This window comes from Buteo buteo, chromosome 1 (genome assembly GCF_964188355.1).
Source record: "Buteo buteo chromosome 1, bButBut1.hap1.1, whole genome shotgun sequence".
Classification (NCBI taxonomy): Eukaryota; Metazoa; Chordata; class Aves; order Accipitriformes; family Accipitridae; genus Buteo; species Buteo buteo.
Genome location: NC_134171.1, coordinates 46,610,399 through 46,626,156, shown reverse-complemented (window position 1 = coordinate 46,626,156; position 15,758 = coordinate 46,610,399). Strand labels below are relative to the sequence as shown.

The window sequence follows — 15,758 nt, the reverse complement described above, 5'->3', positions numbered from 1 at the left end:
GGTCCACTGAATTTTTTAAGGCAGCAGAGAAGACTCATACTAATTCTTTTCAAAGTGAAGCTGTTCACAACTGTAGGAGCAGAATAAAAAGCAAACTAAAATGAAAACAGTGTTAGTTTCTGTTAATAACTGTAGAAGCCTGCATGCTAGGTGTACCTCTCCTTGCCTGTTGGTGTATGACTTCTGCAAACCTTTTCTGTTGTCTGACTCCTGGAGTTTCTGTCCTGTTCAGTCTTGCTTGTTTCCAAAACAGGAGGTTCTTTTAGTTGATAGTTTACTTTTTATTTATTTTTTTTAGTTTTGTGAGTAGATGAGAGATTTCTTGCATTCAGAGCAAAGGATTTCAAATATTTCTGTTTAGCAGAAAGTTTCCAAGGTCCCTGAATACAGCTGGTATTCCTAAATAAATGGATATAAAAGCATAGTTTCACAAACAGTGGCATGCATGTCAGCAGTAGTATACAGAAAATCTAGTTATCTACCTCTTTCCTGTTGAAGGAAGAGGTTGTTTAGACAGTTAAATGTCACTCCTACACCTGCCACTTCCATTAGTATTGTACATTACTATTCTTTCTGTGATGATGGTACCCAGGGAAAACTAAATTTAGGAATTCCTGAGTTAGAGTAATAAGATTTTTTTTATTATTTTGTTTTAAGTGGAGGTGCAATGTTCCAGCTGGAGTTTTATTCAGTTAAGCATGCAGAGATAACATGTTTAATGCAGTAAATGACTAAAATGTCTACCACTTTTATGAAAGAAAGTAACTTTATTAATCTCTTGCAGGATGGGGTGTTATGGCAAAGACCATTCTAGCACTGTCATAAATCAGAGGTTAAGATTTGACTCTCAAATTTTCTGCTTCTTGCAAGGTGACTCAATAGAGTAGGTGATGTACATGCACACATCGTGGGTCTCTATAGCTTATCTTCTGGTAGGTGGGAGAAAAAAAAGATGAACTTCACTAATTATATTTGTAGAATGGGCTTCAGTTATTGATCCTAGTATTTCTAGCTGATTTCTGTGCTCCTTATTTTTTCTGCAGCTTGGCAATCTCTGATTTAAAATCTCTTCATAAATAGGTGCCATTGAAATATTTCATGGTGTCAGTAGAATATACAAGTTGCTACATGACTTGTGGTTTTTAGTATGCTGTTGACCTAAGGGAGGAATATAAGGGATGATTTAAACTCTGTGTGCACACCTGCACAGACACAAATAGATAAATTTCTGGAAGTCACATCTGAATGTCAGCATTTTAAGCAGAAAAACATCGTGCTTCAATTCAATTCACAATGTCTCCTTGCTCTAAAGCAGCCTTGGTTTTAGCAGGCACCATGTAGGGCCTTCTTGTTTTGCTTTGTTATTGAAGGAAGTTGGGAAACCATTACCTTGTGATTATGTTGTTGTGGACATCTGGAAAAGTTAAGTGATTTTTTTTTTTTTTTTTTTTAAGGGCTAATTGAACTTGGCATTTGATATTACAGTTTTGGCTACACTTTGACACTTAGACTACAAAGAAAAGCTCTGCAGGTTGTTTCAAAATTTAATGGAAATATTAATGTAAAAGATGGTTCTGTGTTGATTTGTGTAAGTAATTTTAAATGGCTCCGCACAGTTGTTGGTGCATGGTGCTCCAGAATTTAGGGAATATCTTTGCACTTACCTGAAGACTCTTTGATGAAAAGAAGAAGAATGGTCCTTTACTTTTTCCCTTCCTATGATCACAGTGAGCACACACAAGTAGGTCTTTTGCCCAAACTAGTAAATAGTCTTAGTAATTCAAAGAAGTCAGAATCTTGTACTGTATGACAAAATAGAAACTCAGGGGTATTAGGAATGCATGATAACACATACAGTTTTAAGAGTTTGTGTCAGTGTGAAAAATTTTCATTAATTTCCTTTGGCTACCATATGATGGAAAATGTAAATAGAATAATGTATCAAGCGAAGCAAAGCTGAGGATGTTATAGTAACATTCACTGCTATTACATTGCTATGGCATGAGTACAGTTGCACTTTCAAAATTCATAAAATAAGTAATAAAGTTGTTTAACTAGTAGGCATGTTAGTATAGCATTAAAAAAATCATAGATAAGGTAAATTACTATTTTAAGATTTTGCAACATTAGTCATATAGAAAGGGAAAATGCTTGTCATTTAAAAATATTTTTAGTTGTCTCGTTGCTGTGCTATTTTTGTTATCCAGAAAAACAGCGAGACATTACATATATTACTTTATAATGCAAATAAGAACCCTTTTTGCTCTCTGTGCATCAGTCTCAGAAGTATTATCTATAACCTTTCTTTCAAAAATCACCTTATTTTAAAAATATCATACCATTTTTAAGCAAAATTATTTGCCTTTTCTTTTTAAAATTTTATATCGTTATTTTGAAACGCTCACTATTATGCAATTAAGAATCTCAAAACTTTGATTATGGTAGTACACATTTTTGCTTTATATCAAAGAATGCTACAATCAGAATATTCTTAAAAACAAGGTTGAGCAAGTGCTTTGATAGCCTCTTGTTTGTTGAGAATATGCATCCTGCAATACTGCATTTCTTAAGGTTTTTTGCTTGAGATGAAGCAAAAGTGTGCATCTTTCATTGTCAGACAAGGAAAATAGAGGAAACTTCCACTGTAGAGCAAACACATGGAAAACAAGTAGTTGCAGCTCATGATTTCTTATTTGGAGCCAGTCATCAGCAGAAGAAATTATGCATGTTCCTCTCCGATTGGTTAAGTTACTGAAAAGCGAAGTCATTGCATTAGGAAAAAAACCCCCACCCAACTCACTTTTCTCTTAAATTATTCCTTGATACTATAAAGCGAAGATAATCCTTTAGTTAAAACTCCAAGGGTGGCATTGACATGGCTGCAGCCATCAAACATTAAAAAAAAATTCCGTTTAATTGCTTGTGAATTATCATGTCTCTATTTAAATTTTCATCAAATTTCTTTCAATTAATTTGGCATTTTATAGAGCTAAAACTCAGTGTACAAATGGAAATCTCCAGTTTTTGCATCTGTTCACAGCAGCTCCCTACATATATGTATCTTTTAAAAATATTTTCCTTGGAAGTGTACAGAATACTTAAGTCTTTACTAAGAAGCTACTAGTAAGAAAATCTAAAATGTTATGGTGTTAATCATGGTGATTTTGTCTTTTTTCCTCTTTGGTTAGTCTGCTTCTGAATGAAAAGTATACAAAAACGAGGCTGGCTTCAGATTTTTCTGCTTGGAAGAGTGATATGGATCTGGAAGGGATTTTCTGGGTCACTGCCATTACACACTGTTGCACAGCACGTTCATAACTTTGTCTAGCTTTGGTTTGAAAGCCTTCTCTACCACAGCTGCTGTTGAGCCTGGTTTTGAGAATCTCTGTGGTTCATTAGATAGCAACCTTCTTTCAACTTCCTGCTCGTTAGGCTTTGCACCTGCATTGCCTCTTGCTGGAAATATTTCTTTTTCTTCTTGCCTATTTCTAGATAGGGTTCATACCCTCTCTCAGCTTGGGCTGAATAAGCCATGCTCCTCTTACGCTTTCTCAAATACTAGTTTTTCTTCTTCTGATAATCCTGATAGTTTTTCTCTGACTCTGTGTTATGTGTATGGCTTTAAGTCCATCTTTACTGAAAACATATAGCTGGGAATGTGTGCTGCATTTCCAAATAAGGTTTCTGCTGGGGCCATGGAGAAGAGCCTGAAACTACTGTATTTCTGGATGATGCATGCTGTGATCTTATTGGGTTCTTCTGCTTCATCACCTTAACAGTTCAGTCACCTTCTGATTAGTGAATACACTGAAACTCTTTTTACAGTCATTTCTGACAGATAAGTTCCTAGATTCTTGGTTTTGGTCTCCAAGTGCATGACCTCACATCTTCTCATACTGCATTTTATTTCTCTTACGCCAAGTAGGAGTCATCCTAATCTCACAGAAGAGTGTCCTGCTCATCCCTTGTACCATGATTGTCTCTCTGCACTGTGTTACCAGCATGTTTGTTTCCCACACACACGCCCTTGGAAGGAGGGGAATTCTGAGGTATTTTCTATACCTATCATTTTTCATATCCCATCTTAGAAAAAAAAAAATTACTTGGGTAGCCCTTAATTTAATTTTTCTTTATTGTAGAATTAATTAACTTTGATTTCTTTTACTATTTTAAGTTAGTTCAGTGCAGTAAAATTCAGTGCTGTAGTTCAGTAGTAAACCGCAGTAGTTCAGATTAAACAGCTGCAGTTCAAAGCTGAGATGTCCCCTTATGAGTGTTTTGAAAAACTTAGCCAAGCTTAGTTAGATTAGCTGGAATGCTGTAATCATGAAATTAAATAATCCATGATCAGCTATAAAATAAAAAAAGCAATACATGCTGTAAGAACGCCCTACCGATGGAGGCTTCGACACTTGAAATGTATACGTATCATAGGTCTTTAACCATTTAAAATGTGCCCAGGAATGATGTTTTCACCTTTGGGTTAAACTTGTCTGTAGTGGTTTTCAATCCTGAGTGGTGCTTTAAAGCTGAAAATAAAATCTGACTGCAGGTGCCATGAGTTTTACCCCCACTGGTGCAATTGCTCTTTAGCATCCCCCATGTCCACTTTAGTTAGACTGCTGTATAACAAACCCAAAATGAGTCTGTATATGAGGTGTACATGAGCATCCCCTCACTTAAAATGTTCTGCAGGATTTAAAACATCTTGCTTGAAAATGTTTGAATTAATGTTTCCTGTAAACATATGTGCCCACATAAAGTGTTCTTGAACTTTTTTTGCTTTTACATCCTTAGGCATAAATCTTTCGTCTGATTTCCTGTGGAAGCAAAGTTTGTGACCAGGTTCTCTGTTCCTTCCTGTCCCACAGTTACTTGTAACAGGCCAAAGGGTTCAAAATTTAACCTTGTAGGTCTCCAAAAGTCCTGAAAGTAGGCCATTTAGTTTCCAGCCCAGGAGTAGTTCTCAGCATATTAAACACCAAAACAGCCACAAAGAGGAAGTATTTAGAAATTTCTAACTGTGGGAAAATCATCAACTGGAACATGCGTTATATTAGTATGAAAATCAGTTATTCCCAAGAGAGAGATCTTTGCAAAGCCAGGCTTTATTAATTTTTCTGTCCTCCCTGTCTACTGCTATTAAATAGGGAGCTTTAACTGAAGTTCAGTGGTTGAGCCCAGTTTTCTATGCTCCTACCCTAGAGATATTTCAGAAGTCAATTGAAATGCCTCGCAACAGTTTTTCCTTCAGCCTAAGCTGCAATCATCGTTGAGTGCCTATCCCTAGTTGTCAGTTTTCATTATGTAGATTTCCACAATGTGAATTCCCTTCCCAATTTTATTCAGTGTTCTTGGGAAGATGTTCGTTTTTGTGTGGGCATAGGCTGTGCAGGCTCTGTTAGGGCTCTGAATGTAAGTGCTTGGTGAGGCAGTGGGCTACTACCAAGAGTGATACGGTATGGCCTTGTAAACATGCAGACATAATACACTGGAATAGAGATTCTGCTTTTCACACTTTGAACTACTGTTCAGGGATGGGATCTGATCTGAATTGCAGACATTCATAAAACAGACCAAACCGATCAATATAAAATATCAGATACTGTTAGTGAAAAAAGAGGAAGACGACCTGAAAAGCTTTCATACTCAATTCTGCAAGGTTTCACTTCTACTGGAGTTTTTGGGAAAAACTTTAGCAGATAGAACAAAAATCTTTCAGCAAATGAGTGGCACATACAGGCAGAGACACAGATCTCCTTTTCTGTGAAGGAGATGGAAAAAAATGTACACAGTGTCTGAGAAATGGTGTTCTCTGTAAAATCAGCCTATCCCATGCAAATAGCATTGCTTTGTTATTAACGTTAAGTGAGGTAAAGTGACTGAAATGTTGTGAAAGACAATGTTTGTCCATGTGGTTGAGGTTGCCAGAGAGTTGTCAGTACTTAAATGTATATCCACAGTCAAAACAGTTGTAGAACAGTCTTTTTATTTTGATCCCTGGAGCAGAACTGCTCTAAATTTAAAACCACCACAGGTACTGTATTTTAAAAGTACTAAATTATCCGTTGTTGCCCAATGAAGAAATTACACTTTTACCAGGTATTTTCTGAGACAAACTTCTGAATAAAGTTCTAAATAAAAATATTGTGATCTTGCAGATTTGTTGCTGTTCATTTTAAATATGTTATAATGGTTTGAGTTAAGAATTTCAAAACCCTGAGAAGAGCTCTGGAAAACTGAGTAACACTTTAGTTCAGTTTAGTGTGATTTAGTTCAAATCTGTTCTGCATTTTTTTTCTTTTGTATTCTTGGTTCACAGTCACTGCAAATACCTGTATGATACAATTTTTTTTTTTTTTTTAGTTTTACATAATTTGAGCTGTTGCCAATAAATTGACATTCGTTTTGCAGAAGGAATATTGTTTATGCTCTGGCACTGAAGAAGGCACTTTTGAATATTGTGCTGCATTGAATCTGACACACAAATGCCGTCAAAAGAAAAAGCAAATACTAACAGATCTGGTCCTACAACAGATAAGGTAGTTATGTTAAATAAGAATGGGTGTGTGTCAGTGATACATTTCATACTTTTCCTTTGAGAAGAGTTGTCCCTGAGAGCTTTTCTCCATTCCCCAGATACTCATTTACATTTCACCATCTCTCCCTCTGCAGAAGTCAATAATCCTTCAAGCAAAGGATAATTATGTTCAATGCATTACATGCTCATAGGATTAGCTGCTGAGAGCTATGAGATGTACAGCAAGTGGTAGTCAGTGTGTGTTTTGTGAGGGAAACAAAATGAAGCTCCCGTGTACTGGTTCTGTCTCATTCTCTCTCCAAGACCAACACATCATGTTGCAATAGCTTAAACCTCTGAATAGTTTTACAGGGTGCTACCTGTAGGAAAGCATCAGTGCAGGAAAATATGGAGAGCTTGCCAGAAAAGCTCTTCTTAATGCTTATTTCTATGTTAGAGGTGTTCTGCTGTGGGCTTTGTATATAAACAACTGCTTAACCACAATAGTATCCAAATGCAGTATTTTCAGAACATGGGTTGTGTCTTGTGTTGTACTCAAGATGAAGAACATTTTTGAGAGTAGGTCTTTGTAAAGTTTGAGCCACAGTTTCACATAAAGATGTCTACTTGAGGAAAATTTGGAGACTCAAAATATATGAGATACTATTGTATAAGTGAATAATATACAGAAGACATAATTCAAGTCAGAGGGGTTTTATTTAACTCCTGCTGAAAATACATAGAAACTTCTTAATGTTTTCCATCCCACCCCTAAGTACAAGGAAATCCTGCTTCCATGGGAATTGCATTCTAATTTGAACTGTATGTACTTTAAACTTTTATTTTTAAATTTAACTCTGCACTGGACATGTCAGCCTGCATCATGTCTGTAGACAGAATCGATAGAAATTACTTTATTATTCAGTAATTACTTACATTGACTGCTGTGTTTTAAGTCACTGAACCATAAAAATGTTTTCCTTGATGTTTCTCTTGGTTAGTGAAAGAATTATGTTGAACTAGCATGTTGATGAATACCCACTATTATTGGAAGTATTTTCTTCCTTCGTTCATTAAACATCATAAATCTGGGTATATCCTTCAAACGCATACAGCAGACCTACAAACATCTAATATAAAAATGAACATTTACATAAAATAGTGAAATAAAATGTTACTGAATTGGTAGGATACTGAAGAATACTGGGTTGGTGATCTAGACTCTTGTAGTGCAATGAATGTTTTAAAATTTTTATCTTGGTGGGGAAAAAAATGGGAAAGACTTAGGCATAGTATTTATTTTATTTGGCTGCTGTTGCTCTTCCTTTATGAAAAGATAAAGAATACCAAAATAGCTTCATTATAATTTACTTATTTATATTTGTGGGACTAAATTCATCATCTATAAAAGAAATAAAACTTTTTTAATTGTTATTACCTTGGCTTTTATTATTTTATTAGCAAAGAGGTACTACAGAATAAGCACTGAGATGCATGTGTTCAGAGGCTTGAACAATCAGTGTTAGCTTGTGTTTCTTTAATTTCAGAAAGTGGAAATAGTTTATAAAGGTGATATTTTGTGTTGTCTTATGTCTACTGTACTTGCTTGGCCTATCTCAGTGGCACCTAATTGCCTATAGGATCATTCATCGTGAATTGCATAACAGAATGTTACACCTTTGCTCTCTTAAATTCCATCTTTCTGCAGATATATTTCAGTCACTTTGCAGGCTTTATAAATCTTTCATAAAGTGCTGAATGGCCTTCAGTAGAAGACCTTGTTTAAAAAATGCTTACTGATATGTTTGCTCTAAAATGAACGCTATGTTGGAGCTCTCCAGCCAGCATTCCTCTTGTATTTTAGAATTATGTTTGTGTGTATGTCTTTCTTGTTGGTGCATTTATGCTTGTTGTTTTCACATATAACTGACTTATAAAAATTATAAATATATATATTTTATATATAGATATAATTTATGTTAAAATTATAAAAGTAAAACAAAACAAAACCCCAAACCAAACCCCACATACACAACAAAAAACTTAGAGGAATACTATTTAAATGAAGAAAGGATTTTTGTATCATTTCACTCATTTTTTGCTGGTTTCATACCTTTTTATAATATATCTGAAGATTTTAATTTCTTGCCTAGTAAATATTTTGAAAATATATTAATTTTTTTTGTTGTTTTAAATATTGTATTAGTAGGATGAGCCCAATGATTTCTTGAGTGGAAGTTGCATAGAATGCAGAGGAGCTCAAGCATTCGGCCAAGAGACTAAGAAAGAGGAGAAGCCCAGTACAGTTCCATTAGTAGCACATATATTGCCTTTTGTTATACAGAAAGGCATGCTGTAGGGTAGGAGAAAATCATGATGTTCTTAAAATAGGAGGAACATATTCAGAGCAAAGTAATTGTTAGCTTTGCATGCATAAAGCGGTGACTCACTTTGAGGGTGGAAGTAATAAAATGCTGCTTCTAAGATAGCAAGATGTGATAGGGTTTAAGGTATTGTATGGTTCAAAATGGAGATACCTCTTTGTCCTTAAGATAGTTTCACATAATTGTTTAAGTTTTCATTTGTTTTATGGTTTTCAAGAAGTAAAAGCATGGGGTTCCCAGCTGTACAGTTTTCCTCTGGTTTCTTGACATGTATGTAAACTATTTAAATGTGTGTATACATGCATGCATGCTTATTAAGAGGTATATGTATATTTATAAAATACTGTTTTGATCTCTGTGAAATTAAGATTAGGGCTTTGGTGTTAACTATTTTATTGGTTCATGTTTTCTATTAAAAACTTTTTTCCCCTGTTATGTCATATTTCATTAGTTCTATGCATATGTAGTCTTAACATTTTCTCACTTAAGAAGTTTGTCCTGAAAATAGGTTATGAGGGCAGTTATCTGACCCTTTTAATGACTATTAATTGTTTAATGTAGTGTAGTGAAACTACATTTACTTAAGAAGGACTCATGCATTGAGTTTTCTAACAGCCTGCCACGTTTTTATTCTTGTCTGCTCGTTCAGTCTGATGCTGTGACTCCCAAGTGTTCAGTAACAAAGTTAAGAAATACTGTAGTTGCTGGCTTCAGTAAAGCTGTAGTTTAGTATTGTCGCAGAAAAATAAGTGTTCTTTATGTGAAATACACAAGTTGCTTTTGTTCCTTATTCCTTTGAATGACTCCTTAAAATTAGCCATCATTTAATGATAATGCAAAACAAGATAGAAGTGTCTCTTTGGTTCTGATGCCATTTGTGGTGTCTTTAGTTTGTTGTAGCTGATGTGACTGAGGCAAAGGGTATGTCCTTAGACTTACTCATACTGCTGCATGATCTGGAGTATAAGGCATGTGTTATATATCTAGCCTGTGTGCTTTTTGAAACATTACAGGAAAACCTTTATTTTTACTGTGATACTAAATACTAAAGTCAATACAAAAATGTTGGATGGAACAACAGCTGAATACAAGCACTGAGTGCTTAAAAATTTCACGATAAAGCGATATTCAGTAGCACAGCAAATACATATCTCTTGTAGTGAAGTTAACTGTCATACGTTTCCCAAAAGTAGAATTGGTGTTCCTAGCCATTTTTTTCACTGGATATAATAGCATGGTTTCATGATGTAGTTTTCTAATCACGTTCCACTGCAAGTAAGAAATTAGATGTAAATACCCTGGATCGGGCCAGGCAACTTTGTGCTGGTTGCTGACACTACTGAGTTTGTTGAACATTGCATTTTATTCTTGCCTGCTTACCGAAACCATTTACCAAACATTGTGCTCCAGGAGTGACAGGTGTAGCCTCGTACATGCAAGACTTAAGCACACGTGGTTTTTCATTGTCATCAGTACTTTACTTTTTCCCCATTGTGTACAACTCTGTACATTAAATATTTTAAATAGCAGCATGTAACTAAGAAATGCATGTATTTCTCACATGCAGTTTTCATCGAGCTCACAATTTAAATGTTTCAGCTTATTTAATTTTTGTGTTTTTTTTTTTTAATCCTCGCACAATTTCTCAACTTATTTGGGGGTAAGGCAGTTGAGGTGGATGCTGCTTTTGGGCATGTAGCACAGAGATGTAGTCTGCAAAGATGTGAGCATGTGCTTTCTGCTTGTAAATAGTCCTATTTGATTAGGATCAAAGTGACTAGTTCAGTTGCCCTAAGTAAAATGCCCACTTCTGATCTTCTACTGTCACCACTTGGCAAGTCCAGCTCATGCAGCGTGGCTTTGACTTGAGGAGTTATTCTGAAACCAGTAATCACCAAACATTCAGCTGATTGTCTACAGCCAAAAAAATTCAGAAGGCTTGCTTTTATTTGCAGTGTATTTCATCCGTTATTGTGGAATCCCCTGCCTCTTCCTATTGCCTGAGTAGTAACAAAACATAAATCCTTGCTGTTCGTTTAAAACACTAAGTGCAGTCGTTATATTAAACATAGCTTGATTTCATTTTTTAATGTACTAACTGGATTTGCTTTGATGTAAGGTTCTTAAGAATTGTTATTGCATTGATAAAAAATAAATGCGATTGTTAATGACGTGGAGATATTTGCAGGGCACTATGAAAAATTGAACGTGTTTGGCTGGGCGCAAGACTATGTTGACATGCACCTCCCTGTGGAGTTAATACTTACTTGGGATTGAAATAGTTATTACTTTATAAAATGTAAAACTCTAAAAATACTATATCTTTGTAGATTATCATTAAATGTGTGACTCTGAGATGATTTGTGCATGTATCTTAAAATAATATGTAGGATTTCTACTTGGAAGTAAACCTGGACTACTTTAATTCTAAGAGACTGTACTTCTAGGAGCAGTCATAGACACATTGCAAAAGCTGTGGTGGTTCATTTACTATACATTCTGCCCATGGAATGTATACTTATTTGTAGAATGGCTCGAATCATGATAAAAAAATGGATATAGTGGCCTGAATATCAGTATATACTATTCAGTTTTGTGATAACTCAGACTTACAGATTGAAAAGGGAAGTAGCAGAGACAACAGATACTATAAGTAATGCACTCCTTAATGCTGTATTTTCTGTTTCTGGTATATCATCAAAAGTGGTGAGCATAACTAGATTTTTCTGGAGGCAGTATCCATGGCTGTATGTATTAGAGTATCGCTTTTGTTAATTGCCCTTTCTTTGTTGATTGGTATATGAACATCAACTCTAGCTCTGGGCTTACTGAAGCTTATTAGGATTATTAATGTCTGGTTCCTGTTTTTAGCCCCTCTTTCAGGTAAAATATTAAGAAAGAATTGTTTAAAATGTAGCCATTTTTGCTATCACTGATGCAGTCATGCTGTAACAAGGAAGAAATCCTTTTCAGGTGCATTACAATAGGAAATGCCAGTCAGTCTAAATAAGACTAAGGTTTCCAGTTGTGTGTACTTTCACCACAAATTCTAAAGCCAACGTTCTTTCAGGGCATGTTCCATAAACAGACTGAAACCAGGAAAACAGCAGTAAAATCACTCAGTACCTTTAACTGTAGAGAGCTAATAATTTTCTCAAGCACACTCTTATGACTTGCCAATTACTTGTTTCATAACCTTTTATACTGATCAACGTATTATATCTTAATGCTGAACGAGCTTATATTTTCATTTTCATCCAGGGAGAATGGTAATAGTGCCAAGGTAGCATTCATAACTGACATGGATGGACACACTGGTACAAACACACCTCTGTAGACAGTATCTACTGTGTCTTGAGTTGAAACAAAAAAAAAAAAAACAAAAAAAAAAAACAAGCAAAAGCTTTTTTAAATTATTGAGGCATTTATTGCATACCAAAATTGCATGTTAACATACTTTTATTAACTAGCAGTGGGATGCAAGCTTCTTGGGGAAAGGAGTAATTTGCCCCTGAAGTAGCATTTAAATATTTCTTCAGACAGCAAATATTTTCCTTTATCAAAGTTGACTTTCTGCAGTCTGGCAATGTTTATAGTTCTTAATGATTTTCACGGGAGCTGTGTGCATAAAGCAGTAGTAAAAAATATACATCACAAATCTTGGCGGGCGATTGTTAAATGATCGAATATACTCTTGATTCGTTCTTCAGCACTGTGTGTGAGCAAACTAATTTCAGGATTGTAGCTCTTTGCAGTTGTGTCAGTCTTCCCACTTTTCCTATTTGCCATCATGTTACTTGACTCAAATTATAACAGACAGCTCAGTGGCTTGGATTTTACTTGCCTTTAATGTACTTTGCCAACTTCAGAAGCAGAAAAGTTAGCCAAATCCAGAGCAGTGCTTGTTGGTTTGTTTTGGTTTTTCTGTTTGTTCGGGGGTTTTTTGTTGTTTATTTTTTTTAAAGTGTGTGACTTCACTCGCTGTTAACCCCCATTCTGCAGGGAACCATTGATATTGAAACTAGCACAATATTCGTATGTGCTTTAATGCTATCCAAACCCCATAGCAAGATACTGAAGGGTTTTGGCATAAGGGTTATTTCTTCACTGGTGTTTGTCCTCGGATATATGTTGGGTTGTTTTTTTTTAAATCTTATATTTGCAGCAATTTTGTGGTATTTTGCTGACTTCTGTGTGAATTTTAAAAAACTGCAAAACTCAAACTTTCATGCTGCATTCTCAAGCCCCAATGGTTTTCTTAATAAACTTGGTACTGGTAGAGAGTAAAGTGTGACATAAATAATTTGAATTCATTTTGCTGTGTATCTACCTCAAATTGTAATGATGCTTTTTCTGCTCCACCTATAGCTTCCTGCAGATTTCACAAAGCTGCACCTTACTGACAGTCTCCACCCACAGGTGACCCACGTTTCATCTAGTCACTCAGGATGTAGCATCACTAGTGATTCAGGAAGTAGCAGCCTTTCTGATATCTACCAGGTAAGACTGGAATGGATGCTGATGGGAGGTGCAATTGCCAACAGTTTTGACGTTAATAGCTGAACGCCTGTGCTATTGCCTATTGTCAGTTTTTCTCTGAAGACTCAATAGACTTAAAAAAACTGATTTTTATTTGAATTGTAATAATTTCAGGGTTTTATCTGCCATGTACTAGATCTGATGTTTGAAAACTCGGCAAGCAATCTGCAGCACGGTGACGTGATGTGTGTTGCCGTAGTTTGTCAGGATTGGAGTCAGCAACGTAGAGATGTAGTGTTTCACAACACTTCAGGATTGTGCTTCATGAATTTTGTTTCTAATTTCTGATTTTGGGGGAGGAAATCTTCCTGAACTTCAGCATAGAGAGCCAGAGCGGCCTCTCCAGCAGATGTCCATGGTGGGACCTAGGAGGTAAAGGGGTTCGGTTCCTGATTCCAGCACTTCACCTCATCTTTCTGTCTGTCTGATTTGCCATACATATAACAGCAGCTGTGATGTTTACAGATCAGAATTTCAAAACTATAGATTTAGGACCTTGTAATGTGAGGGATTTTTCTTCTTGATGCTGTGTTTTACAGTTCTTAGATGTGTTGGCTTCAAAATCTGGAACATACTCAGTGGCAGGGACAAAGAAATATGCAGCAAGCAGCCTGTGCTGGCCTGACTTGAGGGGCATATTCCAATTTCCCCACCTTGTAGAGACCTGGTACCAGCCTCTCACTAGTGCTTTCTCTCCTGGCTGTCCTGGGTGAGAAGGTGAGGTTGAACTGGTGACGGTCTTTTAAGTTGTTATACTTCTGAGAGGGCTTCTTGTCATAAATCTTTGTGCTCTTTTTTTGGAGCAGCTTGAGTTTGGAGAGACTTACTGTGAAACTGATCCAGAGAGTCCCTAGAGCACTTGGGGATATGCATCCTTCCTCTGACTATAAACTGGAAAAAAAACCTAAAATAAAAAAAAAATGAGGAAGTCTACATCCTTCACTTGATGTTTACAATTCTTGCAGTGTCAGAGGAGGATTTGTCCTGATAGGAAAGTATAGCAATTTCTTATTCGGGGGGGGGGGATAAAAAAATCTAATCTAATTAAAGTGTTCTATTAAAACAAACATAAAAACATTAACGAGACCACTTCTACATGCAGTACTGTTTACCAGAAGAGCAATAATATTTGTTTGGGATGGTTCTAAAAATGCAACTGTAGCCATTTAAACAATGGGAAAAGCATCATCTATACAAATACCTACAAGTTCAGTTGTGAGCATAGTTGTAGCATGTAGTCTGCTTCAGGTGAATAAGCTTGTAGGCTTTTCTGTGGGAGAAGATAGGCTATAAAAAGGTCCCAGATCAATTTAGACAGTAATTGCAATAATGCAAAGGTTCATTTTTGTGAAAAATGTCAAACTAACTGAACACTTTAGGCATAGCACATGCCAGTCAAGTATGTTTGTCAGAGTTTCTCCTGAAGAGAGGATTACTTTTTGAGACAGGATTTAGGTTTATGCTGTGAGGGTGAAGAAGATGTAAAATCAGCTTTGTTCTTCAAGTCTTCTATAGATTTTCATACCTTTTATTCCAAAGATTTTCACTTTAATATAAAAATAACAAGTACCTCTAGAGACACAGTTGTAGGTGGCATGTAGTTACAGTCATACAGTTACTCTCTAGATAAGTTGGAAGTAAATTTTTGAAGAGATTTTCAGCAAAACTTTCATAACTGTGAAAACAATCACTGAATTTCTGGGAAATTAAACAAAACCAAACAACTGTACAGAAACTACAGAGAAATACTTCTTTATGTAGTCACCAACCTAGTGTATGACTCCTGTGATAAGTTTTGTTTGCAATAATGGAATCAACAGAATGGTTGGTTTTCAGAGAGAGTTAATGGTTTTCTGAAGTATTTACATGGAGAACATTTAATTTTAAAATATTATTTTCAATTTAATTTAAAAAATCTATTCTTGGTGATCTTAAGAAATATTATCTGGTTTCTTCAATTAATCTACAATTAATAACTCATTTAAAGATGTTTTGGCACAGATGTATTGAGAACTGTGTAATTGTACAATGTCAAACTAATTGTTAAGATAACCTATGTCCATATCAACCTTGAGAAATATGAGCATGTGTTATGGGATGTAACCCCATGTTTTTGTGTTAATATACATACTTGAAGAAATATTTATTAAGAAAATAAATTGATAAGTTCAGGTGTGGAAATTGATAAGGTTCTTAAATTCTTGAATTTAATTTAATGGTAGCAAGTATTGTTTGACTTAATGATTTCTCATATTGTGGTAAATCATTAATTTCTGACCTCAATTTCAGTCATAAAGGAATGTAATGTAGCAATG

At 35.5% G+C, this 15,758-nt stretch overlaps 1 protein-coding gene across 10 annotated transcripts in view; it reads left to right on the top strand.

Annotated features, from left to right (window-relative positions):
- RAPGEF2 (Rap guanine nucleotide exchange factor 2) overlaps positions 1-15,758 on the top strand; it is a 193,435-nt gene that overhangs the window by 130,574 nt on the left and 47,103 nt on the right. For all 10 annotated transcript variants that reach the window (XM_075029115.1, XM_075029144.1, XM_075029134.1 and 7 more), the window contains one exon: positions 13,273-13,404. In XM_075029115.1, the coding sequence (XP_074885216.1) occupies positions 13,273-13,404 (132 nt within the window). The remainder of the gene's footprint in view (positions 1-13,272; positions 13,405-15,758) is intronic.